Source organism: Netta rufina, assembly GCF_964035555.1.
Source record: "Netta rufina genome assembly, chromosome: 36".
Taxonomy (NCBI): Eukaryota; Metazoa; Chordata; class Aves; order Anseriformes; family Anatidae; genus Netta; species Netta rufina.
In genome coordinates, this window is record NC_140160.1 from 174,936 (window position 1) to 191,448 (window position 16,513).

General features: G+C 43.5%; 1 protein-coding gene across 1 annotated transcript; it reads left to right on the top strand.

The window, feature by feature from the left end:
• Positions 1 to 3,199: 3,199 nt before the first annotated feature.
• On the top strand, positions 3,200 to 14,619 carry LOC311220630 (leucine-rich repeat and fibronectin type III domain-containing protein 1-like protein; the record flags this gene model as incomplete). The annotated part of the gene is made up of 2 exons (XM_084304189.1): positions 3,200 to 4,584; positions 14,109 to 14,619. The coding sequence occupies exons 1-2, from the start codon at positions 3,209 to 3,211 to the stop codon at positions 14,617 to 14,619; spliced, it is 1,887 nt and encodes a 628-aa protein (XP_084160315.1). The 5' UTR covers positions 3,200 to 3,208.
• Positions 14,620 to 16,513: the final 1,894 nt, after the last annotated feature.

Here is a 16,513-nt window from a genome sequence, read left to right on the forward strand (position 1 = left end):
TTGGGGGTTCTTATTTTGCCGTGATCTAGATTTATAAAACAAAAAGTTGTATTAACATCAATTACAGTAATTTGGCTTCAGACTTAATATTTCAAATGAAGTGTTTGCAGCAAATCTGCTCCATGCCCAAGTGTATCAAGAGATGCACTCCCAGTGTGTTGGTCTTGGGGAAAAAATGGGAAATTAGCAATATGCTTTTTAAACATTTACTGGAAGCGCTTCTTGCCCGGTGCCAGGTGGAGCGAGCAACAGTAAATTAAGCACATTATTTATTGTTGGTAAATTAAAGAGACTTTTCCAATGTGGTGGTTAATGCTGGACCAGAGAAGAGTAATAATGATGCTTTCCTCGAGAAAAAAATAAAGCTTTTTTCTGATGTTATTTCTAAAGATGCAGATGGTGAGCACCTGGTTTGTGCGATGAGCAGGTTGGCATGGCAGTGGGATGGCAAAAAAAGAAGTATTTGGGAGATGATGGGGCTCGGCCTACTACCCTTGGCCAGGATAACTGCTGCAGGAATGCCTTGTACAATGGGTTTGGGGTTTTGTTTGCTGGAAAAGCAATATTTTACGGATGAAACATCTCGGGACGTGTTTCTATGTGATGAGGGCATGAAATAGATATTAGCCACCGCCTATACATTGCTATTTCTGCGCTGCAAGGAGCCAAGGTCTGCTGCATTTAGGATAGCGTGCTGGGTTTTTTTCATCATGGGGCAGCTCGGCAGCACTGCTAGAAACAGAATTGCTTTGGGCTTTTTTGGACCAAGCCCACAAGCTGACTTCGAGTTCCTATTTAAACTAGGGCCTTTCATTTTTTATTTTTTGGAGGATGGGAATTATTCCTTGAGGCTGGTAAAATAGCATTTATTATCCGCCCTGAAGCATGTGCATGTGTTTTGCAGAGTGTAAGCAATCTCCATACCACAGTACCAATTTAAAGCTGTTAAAATGTGTTACATTTACAGCCAAGGCAATCCAAACTCTTTCCGACGGAGCAAAGTTAATAGCCCAATAGCTGCAAATTGTGGGAATTAAATATCCCTTTCTTTTAACATCGCTTAGACTTGAAGCGATAGCCGATGTTTTTTTTTTTAATAATGTTTTCCTGCTACTGATCTCCTGTCGCGTATCTCGAACCAAAAAATCTCAGCAAAAAATCTGAGATGTGGATGTACTGCCATTCATCTGCCAGCAAAACCTTTATTATTTCGGAATTACATGACTAAAACAATTTTTTTGTATGAATTTTAAACTGCAACCATGCAGAAGCAAACCAGGGCAATGAGTTGAAAAGCAACAGTTCAGGAAAAAAAGTTCTTTTTGCTTATGCCCTAGCTCTGTGCACAGTCCTATAAACACAAAGTTTATTTCTTTTACCGCCTTCTGTTGAGATGCTGTGGATTAAACCATCTTGAAAAATACTATTGTGTTACCAGGCAATCAGGTATATTCCCAATGCAGTTTTTAGGTGCTAGTACCAAAGCTGCTTTTAACTAGAATCCAGGGCCATAGCAGTAATTCACTTCTTTGCAGCTTTTCTTTTACAAGTCGCAATTTCCTTGTGACTGTCATATAGTTTGTAAGGGTAATTGCACTATGCTTATTGTTGGCTCTAAAAATCATTAATTTTAGTGCCACGGTTTCACATTAGCAACGTTTAATTATTTTTTAACAGAATAATGGTTGAAGTGAGATGGTTTTGAACTGGATTCTTACAGCCCAGATGGCAGTTAATCCATTAAAGTTGCATTAATATTTGTTAATGACAAAACAAGGGAATTACAATATTGCACAGCAGTCCATTTTTTTGGATAATTACGCATCTGTTAATCATTGATACCTCGCAGGAGTGAAAAGCTGGAGCCGTTAGAGGCAAGAAGGGTTCGGGGTGCAGGATGGAGTGACAGTAGGAAAACTGTTGAGATAAATGATTAGGAAGCAAGACATGAAGAAGATACTTATTAGGAAAAAAAAAAAAAAAAAAAAAAGTGATAATACTTTATAAGTGATCTGTTGGTTTTAATTTTTTTTTTTTTCTCTGTGGAAAATCTGATTTCTAGACCAACTGTGTTACCGTAATTCTGTTCTTGAAAGATCTGCTTCCCTGTAAAGGAGCTCTAGATCCTGGTAACCCTGAATAAATAAAATATATATACATGAAAATATAATACATATATATACACACGTAGCATGAGACTCTGCTGACACCTCAAATTGTGCCCTTGTGATTCAGCAGGTTATTGTTGTCCCAGCTTTGTGCTGAACTGAGGATTAAGTCTTGTGTTGCATGGCTCGCTCTCAGAGGCAATAGCTTGTTATTTTACAGCATTCTGCATTTACCCACCATACAAGAGGGTTTGCACGTGGAATTAACTTTGATTGGTGATCTCTAGTGTGCTGGGGCTTGTATGTGAAGTCAAACTACATGTGCTGTTTGCAGGAAGACGACAAGGTTCTTCTAGAGTAGGGTTGTACCAGGACACTTGGGTGAAACACGGAGTTTGAGTCCTTTACATTGCAGATGGGGAGCCTTCGTGGTCGCTTGAGTCACCACACTTAATGCTTAGCAATTTTCCAGCCAGCTGGAGGTGAAGTAGAAACGAAAATCAACCCTTGGTATAGCAGCCAAGCACTTCAGGTACAATGGGAAATAACTTGGCACGCACAAGATTGCACGGAGATAATTTCATTGACCAAAACCATGTGTAATTATGAAATTTAGTTTCGAAAGCTAAAAAAAAATAAAAAAGAAAAAAAACCTTTTTTTTTTACAGAAAAAAAAATAAAAAAATTACAAAACATATACCTGCTTCTCCAATTAAACACAAGCTTGCTTTTCAGCAATGCCTTTGAAGGTGTTTCTCCTTCTTTATTTGCTGGAAAAGTTTTAGTTCTCTGCCACTGCCTGGGAAAAAGCCCTGGCCTTGAAATGTGCGCTCTCCAAGCAGCTCCCTGCTTGGTATAGGCAGGGCATAGATGAGCTGGGGAAAGCCAAAGAAAGCTGCTAGAAATCCATAATGGCAAAAAAAAAAAAAATGAGGCGAGCATTACCACAGAGTAATGAAGCGATGCACAGTTCAAAATGAGGTTCTGACCCACGCAAAGAATAACGACAACGACAGTGTAAACCTATTTCTAACGCTCCATTAAAATATATTTACATGGATTTCTTCTTTCCCCCCTTTAGGTCTGCTATTTTTCTTACGATGGAAAGGCTGGTTGTCTATCTACTGGTTATTAGCACAGCCGTGAAGGCCATGATGTGCCCCAAAAGATGCATGTGTCAAAACCTGTCTCCGTCCTTCACCATCCTCTGTACGAAGACGGGGCTTCTCTTCGTGCCCCCCAGCATCGACAGGAGAACGGCAGAGCTGAGGCTGATGGACAACTTCATCACGACGCTCAGGAGAAAGGATTTTGCAAACATGACCAATCTCATTCACTTGACGCTGTCGAGGAATACAATAAGTCAAATCATGCCTTACGCATTTTTTGATCTTAAAGGCCTTCACGCTTTACACTTGGATAGTAACAGACTGACCTATATCAACGAAGATCATTTCAAAGGTTTGATCAACCTTCGACATTTAATACTCAGTAACAATCAGCTAAGCTATATCTCTCCCGGGTCGTTGGATGACTTTATTGAAACCATCGAAGACCTGGATCTGTCCTACAACAACCTTGTTAACGTTCCCTGGGAAACAATCGCCAAACTTTCCAACGTCAACACGGTCAGCTTGGATCATAACCTCATCGAGTTTGTGCCGGAGGGAATCTTCTCCAATCTTCACAAGCTTGCCCGTCTAGACATGACCTCCAACAAGCTGAAGAAGATCCCTCCCGATCCGTTGTTCTCCAGGATCCCCGTGTACGCCAAGTCCAAAGGATCTCCGCTGTCATCTTTGGTGCTGAGCTTTGGGGGCAACCCTTTGCACTGCAACTGCGAGCTGGTGTGGCTGAGGCGCCTCACCAGAGAAGACGACCTAGAAACCTGCGCCTCCCCACCAGAGCTGATGGGCAAATACTTCTGGTCCATCAAAGAGGAGGAATTTGTCTGTGAGCCCCCGATGATAACACACCGAACCCCCAAGCTAACCGTAACGGAGGGCCAAAGCGTCTCGTTGAAGTGTAAAGCTGTGGGCGATCCGGACCCCTACGTTCGCTGGATTGCACCCGACGGGAAGCTGGTCTCTAACACCTCTAGGACGATTTCTTACGAGAACGGTACCCTGGATATTTTGGTTACGTCTCTGACGGAGAAGGGCACATTCACCTGCATAGCATCAAACGCTGCGGGAGAGTCGACGGCTCCCGTCGAGCTCCTCGTTACCCCGTACCCCAACCTCGCTAACAGCACCAATTGCGATAAAGACACAGAGCCAGGCCCCTCGGATATTCTGATATCTGCCAAGTCGAGCTTTCCGAACGAAACGAAGGCTCAGCAAGAGAAGGTGGTGGTGGTCGCCGAGCTGACCTCGTCCTCTGCTCTCATCCAGTGGCCTTCTCAGCACCACCTCCCCGGGATTCGCATGTACCAGATCCAGTACAACAGCTCCTCTGATGACATCCTCGTGTACAGGTAACCCCGCACCTCCTCCCTTGTGGAGGTGGAAGCAAGAAAGAGGTGATAAGAGCGTAGGTTGAATTATTCCCTGCAATGGCAGCTAATTGCAGGCGGTGGCTGTGAACGAGGGGACAACTTTGCTCGTTAAATTCCCATCGTTGAGGAGTTGTACTGTTAAAACTCATAATACACCCGCTGCTCTGCTGCCTCTCGAGGATCTCGAAGCCCTTTACAGCCATAATTAATCTTCAGAGTCCAGTTTAATGGACGGAGTGAGGCTGATGAGCATTATCTCAGTTAATACACCCAGGGAAATTAAGATGGAAAGTTTAGTTACCTTTCATGCTGATTAAGTGTAATTGCTTTACCTAAATATATAGGAAAGAGAGGAAAATCGAGATGCCCAAATCTGTGAGATGTCCAGAGATGCCCCAAGGCCACATTTTGCCTGTATGGCAAATATGTATGGCCATACTATGTCTCTTGTATATTATGCCAAACCTTCAGCCCCTAAAAGTCATCACGCAATTCCTCTATTCCACTTCCATGCTGTCACGGGGACAAAGCTCACGGAGGGAATCGGACATTGCCCGGGAAGCTTTAGGTGATAAATTTTGTGGGGGTTTCACTTTTAAAGGCGCTGATTCATCGGCTGGAGTTTATTTGGTAAAATTTACTCGGGAATAACTATTTGCTGCTCAGCTTCAGTGAATGTTGTGCAGATTTTTATAGTTGCTCCCTGGGCAGGGCGGTTGAGTTTCTGATTACATGCCTTGCTGCTTATAGGCTTTTGTTTGTGATTAGCTTGGGGGGGGGGAAAGAGGGGTAGGCTGACATTAAAGCAGGAGCTAGCACTTGATACGGAGTTAATATTCCAGAGTTGTGCTTTTCATCAACTTCTCTAAACCAAGCAATGATGATTTACCTAATGTAATGCTGCTGGTTGCACTAAGGTATGGAGAGGAATAAGCAAAAGGGGAATTGCATCTAACAGCTGAAAGGCTGGGTTCAAATATACTGCTTTAGTAAGCAGTCCCCTAAGGAAGGGAATGTAGGGTAGTTGTTCCCCTGGGATTCACATTTCAAATGCCTACCTTTGCAGGCAAATTCTTGTTAAAAAAGATACAAAAAATAAAAAGGAACTGCATATGAAAAATGTTGAAGTCCTTGAAAGAGACTTTCACTTTGCAGCCGCTTGGGATTTTTAAAAGCCTCATCTTAAAATGCCCATCCTCAGAGTCCCTGTGGGGAAGGATGCCATCCTGGCGTTGCCATGGCTACGGGCTGGAAAGGATGCGGAAAGACTGGGCGAGGATAAGCAAGGACCTCTTAGGAAGTGGTGGGAGGGTGGTTGTTGGTATCTGATGGAGGGCGAGGAGCTGGCTGGGAGCTGAAGCCTCATTTAATTGTCATCTGCAAGCACATTTGTGACACTGCTGCTGGAGGGATCTGCAAAGTTGTGAAACGCAGGGAAACACAGAGCAGAGATGTCTCAATAGCAGTGGCCGGGGCTTCTAAGGGGCGTTGATTCAATTTTTGGAGTAAATCTCAAAGTAAATCCTAGCACGGCGAGCGGCAGCTGGGGCTGGGCAGGCAGTGGGGTGCAGTGGGTGCAGGATAAGGGTTGTTTGGTGACATTTGTGCATCCTTTCCCATAACACTGGTCGGATGATTTGGCAGCCTTCGTGCAATCGCAGTGATTTGCTCTCGGCGAGTTTTAGCCTTCCCAAAGCCTCCGACTCATGCGACAGCTCGTTAATTAGTCAGTCTGTCAAGAGCTGAATCAAATGCTCTTGCTGCTGAATGCTCTTGTGCCGAAAGAAGAGCCATGGGGAAGAAATGGGGAAGAGTGCTCCGTCTGCATGTCCCTTTCTCAGCCTAAATTCCCGTTAAGTGAGAGGCCCAGGTTGATGACCAAAGGATAAAACACTTGATGCTTTGACTCACAGAGCAGCGATTTCAAGTAATGTAATACACCATAGTATAATGGGCCTCTCCGAGATGAAAATTTGCGTGTTCTTCTTCAGTTCCCACAGTGAGCAATCATCAGATAGAGATCCTTAAAGGAAGTTTCATGCTAAAGTGATGGGAGTGGTAATTGGGCGGCAATTCTGGATGTGCAGTTATCTGCACTGCTCCTACTTCAAGCCACGCTGTAAATGTCAGAGCGATTTAAGCTGAGCGCAGGAGCAATTAAGCAATTAAGCATTGCACACCGTGTGACTGGGGAGCCAGGAGCCCTCTGCTTGCTCGCTGCTCCTCTCGTGTGGTTAAGCCCAGCCCATGTCACCGGTATACAAACATCTGCTCCGCGCCATCAACCTGGTGGTGGATGGGGATGCAAAGGATGCGGAGATTCCCAGCAGAGGTGTGGAGATGTGCAGGATCCACAGCAATTCAGCCCTGCCAGAGGAGCTGGACGGCAAGCTGCCTTCCACCTCCAGCACAGGTGGAGCTCTGGCGCCGTGTAATTTATTTCTGGCAGGCAACGCCTGGGAAAAGCATTAAACGGTGCAGGATGCATCAGAGACCCGTCCCTTCCGTCAAGTTGAGTGGTACCACGGGTGAGCAGTTTCTATGGTAACTCTGCTTTATCTTGCGAATTTTAGCTGCTCCTTTGACTCCCTTATTTTTCCTCACCTTCCCGTTGCCTTCACCCTCTGGGTAGGTATTTCGGGGTAAGTGCACGCCTGTCTGTGTCTGCGTTATGATGCTATTAGAGTAAAGGTGATGTTTTTCCTAATTTTCCTTCTGGACTGCCACCAATATTTCCGGCCAACTAGATGAGAATAACATATGCACCCTATGTGCATGTAAATGCACCCTAATTTCCCTTGCTGCTCCCACCTTGCAGCCCCACAGCATTCTCCCCAGTGCTGAATACGGAAAGGGGGCCCCAAAAAATTAGGAGTTGTGCATCTGGCTCTGCTTGTCTTGGGTGAGTCACTTAAATTCCCTCTGGAGTGACCACGGCGCTGACCTGCCTCCTGGGGAAGAGGTGAGGTTTGGTTAGCAAAACCAAGGGTAGGTGCTAGTTAGGGAGCAAGAAAATTGCATCCGAGTGAAGCATCGGGCACGGTGAGTAGCAATGATCCCGAATCAGTAAATTAAGGTGCAGGTAGCAATTTGTGGAAAGCATCAATATTGAAAGCAAGAGCTTTGTTTGTTTGCAGGAGAAAGGTCAGAAAGTGGCCCCGTGCTGCCGTTGTACGGAGTGAATCAAGAATCGTAATAGCCACTTTCTTCTCGGGGATATAAATGGGTCTGTATTCTTTAAACAGCTTCCAATCCTGATGCTGATTACAGTCCCCGTGCAGCTTGGACTTTCACAATGCTGTAATTTTAGTTTAACTGTCACTGCTCAAGTGGCCTGCCCAGGTTTCCAATGCTAGCCTCGGGGAAGAGATAGCAGCGGAACTGCCTTTCGATACCAAAACAGTCATTGTGCCAAACCTTACACAAGCTTTGTGAGGTAATAATTAATCCGTGAGTGAAACCACCCTATTTTTATTTTTGCTGCTTTGTCGTGAGGTGTATTTGTGTGTACACATAGAAATTCCTTTTCTTCTGCCTGTTAAATGAGCCCATATACATATTTATGAAAATAACTCCTTTTAGGTTGCAGGAGAAGGCTCATCGGAACACAAAAAGGAGCACAGGGGAGCGGTGACACGAACCCAATCCCCTGCAGGGGCTCCCGTTTTGTCTGCCGGTGTTTCCTCAAATGGCCAGCAAACTCAAACCCGTGACGCTGCCTTTCTGAGATGAAGTTCAATTTGTACCGCCGCTGATCGAAGCAGCAGATTACTAATGCTTCATAACAACCTGATTGATGCCCTAGTCAATTAGAAGCTGGCTCTCATAACATCAAAGGCAATAGTCTCCTAAGCATTGAATTTATTCTTTTATAGCTGGTGATCATCTAACTTTAATTAGCCACAACTACAGGCTATAAATTAGAAGATCAGTATTTAGTAGTGATGCTTCTCTATAGATAATTGAGAGACTGTATATTGCATAAACCAGACGATAACATGTCCTTGTTTTCACTGTTGAGAAGAAAAAAAAATAGAAATTGAGAGGCAGATCACTTTTAATACGGAGTACAAAGTACTGTTGTTTAAAGGGCAGAGCTGTCACTCTCGGGGAAAAGGTGATATATTGCCAGATCGATATAGCAATGATTACATCTGTTGCGTGAAAAGCAGTTGGAATCAGCCACGCTACGTCTGCTCAAAAAAATAAATAAATCCTTAAATTAGTTCAGGGCGGTGCAATGGAGAAGCATCAGGACGATGCCAGATTTCGAAGACCTTGCACGTGCCCCGCATGGTTGGAGGGATGCGTGTGGGTTGTACGAGATGCGTTGAGAACGATGCGGTGATTTTGGTGTACGTGGGGATTGTCGGGGCTATCTGTCCTATCTGTGTGCCAGCAGCTCATCAGGGCTCAAGAAAATCCTGGTCAAATGGTCATGGTTGGGTTTCTTCACCTAGATAACCTCAAGAAAAGAGGAGGGAGCAAAAGAAGTTGGGAAATGCGAGAGCCACTGGTGTCTGGAAATAGGAGGGATCGCGTGACTGTCGCTCTTTGGGTTGCGTTTTGGTAGCTTTTTTTTTTCCTTATCTTGCGACGTAGCTGTTGTCATGGCAGTTCCCAGGCTTCTTTAGGGAATTTCTCCTTGGAAACCTCCTCAGGTTTCCCTTGATTGGAAAAAAGCCTTCTGGGCTCATAGCTGGTGTGCGCTGAGTTAATGAGGATTTCCCTTCCGCAGCTGGATTCCTCGCAGCACGGGGGACGTTTCTCCATTGTCCTCCCCACGTCCCTTTGGTCTTCGTTAAAGAGGATGCCCAGGCACTGACCGCTGCTGGAGCTTCACCATGGCTTATAAAATAAGCAGACCTCGCAGATTCAAATATTGGCTGGCAGTTGTTGCACGATGGAGCAGAACATCCAAGCGTGAAAAATCAATGTCTTTTTTTTTTCCCAAACATTTCAAGTTTTTGAAGGGGGAAAACCTTCCCGTGCCACCCCAGCTGTTTCAGAAGTATGGTTTTTTAATAGCCCAAGTGAGAATCGATGGCTGCCGTTGCTTCTATCGAAAGTTTTGGCATGATTTGTGTGAAAGCTTCATAACTCCATCTTTCAGTGCGTGGTCATTTCATCTCCAGCCTGTAGCATCAACCACGTGAATATAATTCTGCTGAAAGATGCAGCCAGCAGCCTAGGTTCAGGAAGAGACGAGGATTTTATGCTTAGAACAGTCTTGTTGTTGTTTTTACCTCCACAGATGCCATAGATCACATTCAGATCTCCGTGGATGTTTCTGCGAGATAAACAGACTCTACACTGATTGCTTTTTAATCCCTTTAATCAGTTGAGTAAACTGGGTGCTCGGGAGCTTGTTGACAGAATTGGTTCAAAAAGACAGAATTGGTTCAAAAAGACAGAATTGGTTCATAAAGTTTCCAAAAGGTGGGGTCCCTCCAACACCTCAACCTCCCCATCCCTTCCTTCCCCCCCTGCACCTTCCCCTCCGACTGGAACCATTGAAAGGGCAGGAAAGAAGTTCAGTTTTGCAAACCGTATTACATTTTCTTATATTACCGTCAATTAGAGTCTAAACAAACAAAAAAAAAAAGCTCCATCTCTGTTTCAAGCTGCTCAAGTTTATTTTGGGTTTGGGGTTTGCTTTTTTTGTTGTTGTTGTTGACAGTGTTGCTAGGAAATATTTCCAATCCCACAAAACGGTGTTTTGTCAAATTTTTTGTGAGCAGATTTCACAGTTGAGCTTTCACCAAAGGGCTTTACTTGTTACTGGCTGACTGCAGATGGCAGGGGAAACTCTGGCGTGGATTATGGGATGGAGGCTGTTGCTCTTAAACCACTTACAGGAAAACGATTTGACAGATTTGCACCAAAAATTGTGGCTTCAGCAGTGTCTACAGGTAACAGGAGGCTGAAATGTGAATTAAGATTTTTTGATAAAAGTCTAATTGGTAGTTATGGTGGAATACAAACGTGAACATTTCTTGAGGAATTAAAAGACAAAAAAATAAAAAATAAAAAAATAAGCAAAAGCCCCAAAAAGAATAACCAAGGAAAAGGTTTTTGCATCCCCCTTGGGGATCTCGTGGCAGATAAAAGTCTTTCACTTCCTGCATCGCTATTGTGAAATGTCTTTCATTCAAAGTAATTATTTCAGCAGATTTTGATTGCTGAGAGCTCTGAGTTGGAGACAGAGCCATGGTTCATGAAGAGGCTGATGAGTTTTTATCCTTCTGAAACCCACGGTGTCCCCAAATCCAGTCTCTTGGGTTGTCACAGGTCCTACAGCACCCTCGATAGGCCTGGCCCTACATAGTCCACTCCACTTAAGCTATTATTAGGTTAAATTAAGTATTCCTGGGAATGTTTGTTCTGCTTTGTAAACCCTGGACCATGGGTTTTAGTGGAATGAGAAAGCTCTCAGGTGACACATTTGCTCCCCATACCTACCTGTGTGCTTTCTGGTGGTTCCTCCTCATCCGTGCCTGGCCCTAAAGGCCTGCCAGGTTTGTTATAACCATTACAGGCAAGCCCGTGCTAATTGTCAAGCTGATTCGATCTTTTCTAGCCTTACTACATAAGGTAAATAAGCTGCAGGGAGGACAGAAGTAAATGCTCTGCAGGCAAAAGCAAGAGCACACGCAGAGATTCAGTCCTGACTGACTGCATACGCAGTTCGGAGCTGTCCTTCCGAATTTGTAGAGATTTCCTTGAAACTTCCTAAATATGCCAAAATAGCTGCCTTTCCCTGGAGACATGCCTGGCCAGAACTGCTTAGCCACTGATGAATCCTTATCTGCTGCCTTATCAGGACTTCACGCTTCTCCTTCTCCATGTAGTTGAAAATAGCCTCGCATTACCAGAAAAGCCGATAAAATTCAAATACATATTTGGCCTTATTCAACGTTTGTGCTGAGGATTTAGAACCTCCTCTTTTGGGATGATGATGACTGTAGAAGCATTTCAGCGCGCTGTAATACAGCGCATGCTGTACATAGCTTTCCATGGTAATTAGTCAAATTTCAATACCAAGCCCTTCACTGAATAATCCCGACAATAACGTATTGCAGAAAGTTGTTTGAAAGAAGAAAAATGAGCATCAAAGGCTGCTGAATAAGCCAGATAATGCGGACATTAGGAAAACGGTACTTTGCATAATTTTTTGCAATTACACCTCCCTCTCACAGATGGGCAGGCTCCTAAACACTACAAGATGCTTTCTGCGTGGTGTTTGCTATCGATTGCTTCTCATTGCTCAGCTGGTCTTCTAGGCAGTGCCTGCCTCTGCCTCCTGCAGCCGTTCTCTATGACATCCCTTAATTTTTTTTGCGTGTTGTGCCCCGAGGTTGGGTGACAGTTTTGTTGATGTCAAGCAATTTTAGACGTTGTGCCACGATCGGATGCAGTTGCCAGCGGTATTTGTCTAGGGGGCACGGCTGATTTTTAGCGGTGAAGGCAGACAAACAAAAATCTCCGCCTCGTCAGGCGCATCCCTTCAGTGTGACAAGCAAAAATCTTCTCTTATGCTTAGTTTCTGTGCAGTTTGGTATTTGAACTGACTCGGTGCTCATGCTGGGATGCCCACAGCCCAGCAAGCTTTAAGGATGAGGGAGGGCTGCTGGCCAGGATAGGCCATGAAGTTAGTTCCCCAGTCCATCTCTTGGGGTGGTTGGTCACTATAAAACAGGGCTGAGCGGAAGCCTGAAATGTTAATTAGCTATTTATCTGATAATTGGCCATTGGTATGTGTTTTGGGATGGTGAAGGTCAGGCCATGAATAATTCCGAGGGCTTGTTCTGCTGGTCTGCAGCAGTTGCTAACCTTGTACGTTTTCCCATGCATTAATGCTGGATTTTTTTTCTCATTTATCTTATTTATCTCAAATTTATTTCTCATTATGCACACACTAGGACTTGTTAATACTGTTTGGGTGTTTCAGTTTGACAAATGGGTCTTAGCGCAGCTTCCTCTCCATCCCTGCCTTTCCTGCAAAAAGAAAAAAAAAATCTCATTAGCCCTAAAGCCCAGCCCGTGGCCACATTCTTTGCAGGTCATGAAGCTGCTGTTATAAATGAAGAGTTGAGGTTTGGGAAATTCAGATTGGAGATAAGGGGGGAAAATATCTACTAGGAGGGTAGTTCAGTGCTGGAATGGTGCCTGGAGAGCTCGTGGAAGGTTTTCAAGGGTTGGCAAGGTAGACGTGTGGTTGACCTGAACTTCTGTTGGTGGTAGGTTCTGAGTGGGATGCTGGGCTAGAGATTTCTCTCTAGCATTTTTTTTCATATTTACAGAAAAATTGTTGTTCTACATGAAGTAGGCATGCGTCTGGAGATCATTCCTTTGAAGGTGTAGCTCTTCTTTCTTTCCAGTCTAAATACATATAGTCCAATGGATGACTGTGGAAAAAAAATGTCTGACAAGCAGATAGTTTGGGTGTTTTTTTTCCCCTCTTTTAATCGGAAACAGAGCTTACAATTCTTCCGTTTTTTCTTCTTATTTTAAAAGGCTTGGTGGCCAGGAGAAGGCCACGTTCCCACTCACTTTGAACAAATGTAGTTTGTTTAAACTGACTCCTCTGCAACAGCACCGCTTCGCTCCAGCGAGATATCTGAGCCAAATATACAGAGAGCTGATCTGCTGTGAGATATATTGGGATTCATATGGTCATTACCGTGGTCTGTGGGAATGTGTTAACATAGCACACAGCTCTTCTCCTGGGATCCTTTTCATCTGTTGGTTTAGTACCCATTCATGCTTCTTTGTGGTAAATGAATAATTGGAATTTACGCAGAACAATCCCAATGTTAGGGCTGGATCAAGGGGAGGAGGTCAGTCTGTGCTGTTATTTGGGTAGAGAAGATGCCACGTAGCTGTGAATGCACGTTTTGCTCTAATTGTTCTTACTGGCTGCCTGATTACGAGACACTGAGCACCATGGAGCTGCTGGAAGGTGGGAATTAGGTTAATCTGTGGACCAAAGGTTTGAATTTGCCTTTTTTCCTTTCGTCTTCGCAATGTGCTTCCTGTGGGTGTAAGATTACTGGAATACATTTTAATTACCGAGTGTTGGAGTTGATCCTGTTCTGCCATTTAAGCCCTTAAGTATGTTCCTTTATAGATTTTCAAACGTTGACAGTATTCCACTCTGCATGGGGCACGTAATGCCCCCTTTTAGGCTGAAACTGCAGAAATTGAAGATAATGCAGATAAGAACAATAAATCAGGTCTGACTTCTCCTCCAGCCACCACAAGCTTGTGCATTCCAGTCCATGTTTGTTTGAAATGGCCGAGGTAAAGACATTTTCACTGCTAAAATCTGTATTTTCCGTCCCTACCGAGTAACCCAGGGAATGCTAGCTGTTTCTGCTTGTTCCGATTGCCATGCTTGTCTTCTGCTCTGCTGGTTTCCTTACAGCAGGCACTGATAGCTTGAATTGGTCTCCTTAGGTTCAAGCAGCTTGGATGTTTACTGTACTTATTTTCTTTTCCAGGATGATCCCTGCTGCTAGTAAATCCTTCTTCTTGACTGATCTGGTTGCAGGACGTGAGTACGACCTCTGTGTCCTTGCTGTTTATGATGATGGATTGACATCTTTGACTGCAACCAGAGTGATCGGATGCGTGCAGTTCACAACCCAGGAGGAATACAAGCAGTGCCGATCCCTTCACGCGCAGTTTCTTGGAGGAACCATGATCATCATTATTGGGGGCATCATTGTGGCTTCAGTTCTTGTCTTCATTTTCATCCTCCTCATGAAATATAAAGTCTACAACAATCACCACAAAAACAAAACTACTAAAGTTAATAACGTCTGCTCTCAAACCAATGGAAGTCAAAGTGGCTCGATGGCTCGATCCACTTCTAAACTGGCAGAGAGGCGGGAAAGTTTGCACCAGGAGTGCTCGGGATCTTCCAGCAAAGGAAAAACTGTTGTAGACTTGGATTGTGAAAAAGTGACTCCAACCAACACAACCTTTTTAACAACCGATGCGTTATCTTAATGGCCATTTGACAGGACACACCAAGGTGGTATTGCTTGAAACATTTTAATGCGAGTGGTTGTATTTTAAGCTTCACTACTATTGTCTATTTTTAAGATCAGATGGTTTAAAAAATATTTTTTTAATCTGTAAACAGTTCTTGCATTCTTAACTATTTTGTTTCAATATATTAAATATAAGTGTGTGATTTACAAGATTTTTTTACTGGTTCTTTTATAGCATACACCTCTGGTATCAAGGCAGCAACATAGCTAAATTCTGACTAGGTTTGTCTGTAGTGAAATGCACTATTTTTTCATTTGGTTACTGACCAGCAGCAAAGACGTACTCTCAGGATCTTCAGACTTCTTTTCTCACAGCAGAGTCACCAAACTACTCATCTCTTCAAGGAATGATGTGTTATAGAAAGTCTCAATGCGGAGTTATTTATTGCCATAGGTATGTTGTATACATGCTGCTCACAAAAGAAGTAAAATTAGTAGAGGTTCCCTATGGAAAAAAAATAAATAAAAATATAAGCACTACTTTAAAAAGAAAAGAAATAAAGAAAATTTAAAGTACTTTAAGTACTTTACCATATTCTCTTGGAATTATTCACTGGCACAGAAATATGGACTCGTATTGTTTGCTTTGTAACAGCTGTTATCTGTCTAGGCTGTGCCTTCGAGAAACCTCCTCTTGTTCTTGGAAGTCAGATTTACCTCTGGGCAGGACGAAGCCCCCGCTTTTTGTTCTTCCTAAATTGTAAAACTTCACAAACCGGTTGAAATCAGGTGTGTTCCACTGTGCACGTTTTTGCTATGCTGAAAACCATGCCATAGTCTCCCGCTCCGAAAGCTGAAGGTATTTTTCTCTCTTTTTATTTCGGTGGTAAATTTGCTGAGCGAGGACCCGCAGACGAAAGCTCCCGTGTCCTGAGGCACACTGCACAATCTCACTGTGACACCTCATCTTCAGATGGCTTTTATACCAGTCTCTTCTTTCTGTAATGCTGCATGAAGTGTAATGTAACTGGCTGATAGATGAATTATGTGAATGTGTCCGGTCAAGTCATTTTAACGCATCATATGGAATGAAATGTTCCTTTTGTTTCAAGGGATACTGGCAAATCAAGATGGACCCAAGGTTTAGGTTTTGAAATATGCACAAGAGGAATTGGTGACCTCGACCAAACAAAATGTCATCTCTGCCATCCTCATTGGTCGCTGATCCTTTGCAAAGTACCTAGCTCTGTAAACAAAACAAGAGAAAACAAGGATACCTTTTATTTATTGAAGCTCAAGAAACGGAACGAAAAAGCAATTGACAGGAGAGGCTTGCGAGCTGAGTGACTTTACATCTTTTCAGGTGATTGAGATCTAATTTAGCAAAGAAAAGTATTTCTCCTAACGTTGTCCCTTTAACTGTCTATAAATATTTCTCCTGTTTGAATATGAAAGAATGCTCAAGAAAAGTTACCTGGTGGACAGCTGAAAGCTGTTTAACTCCACTAAAATTAAATACTATATTTTAATACAGTTAGTCTCACTAATTGCCTAAGTAGGAGGCATTTTCTTGAGGTCTCTATGATGCCCAGATTTGGTGAGGTCCGTGTTTTGTTCTGATTCCCAAACATAAATTGAGAAAGAAGTAATTGGGGGAAGGGAGGGGAGGGGGATGTCTGTTATCAGGTATATTTGTAAAAGTGAGGTAAGGTTGTGCAGCTACACTCATATCAGTTTTATTTTATTTAATATATATATATCTTTTCCCACTCACAAAATTCAGTGCTGGAATTTGAACATGCTTTTCTGAATTGCTGCAACCTGACTGCTACGAGTATCATGAGTGGCTCAGCCTACCTGCACATTAAATCAATTTATTGGTGACATCCTGCCATTTTCTGCCAGTAGCA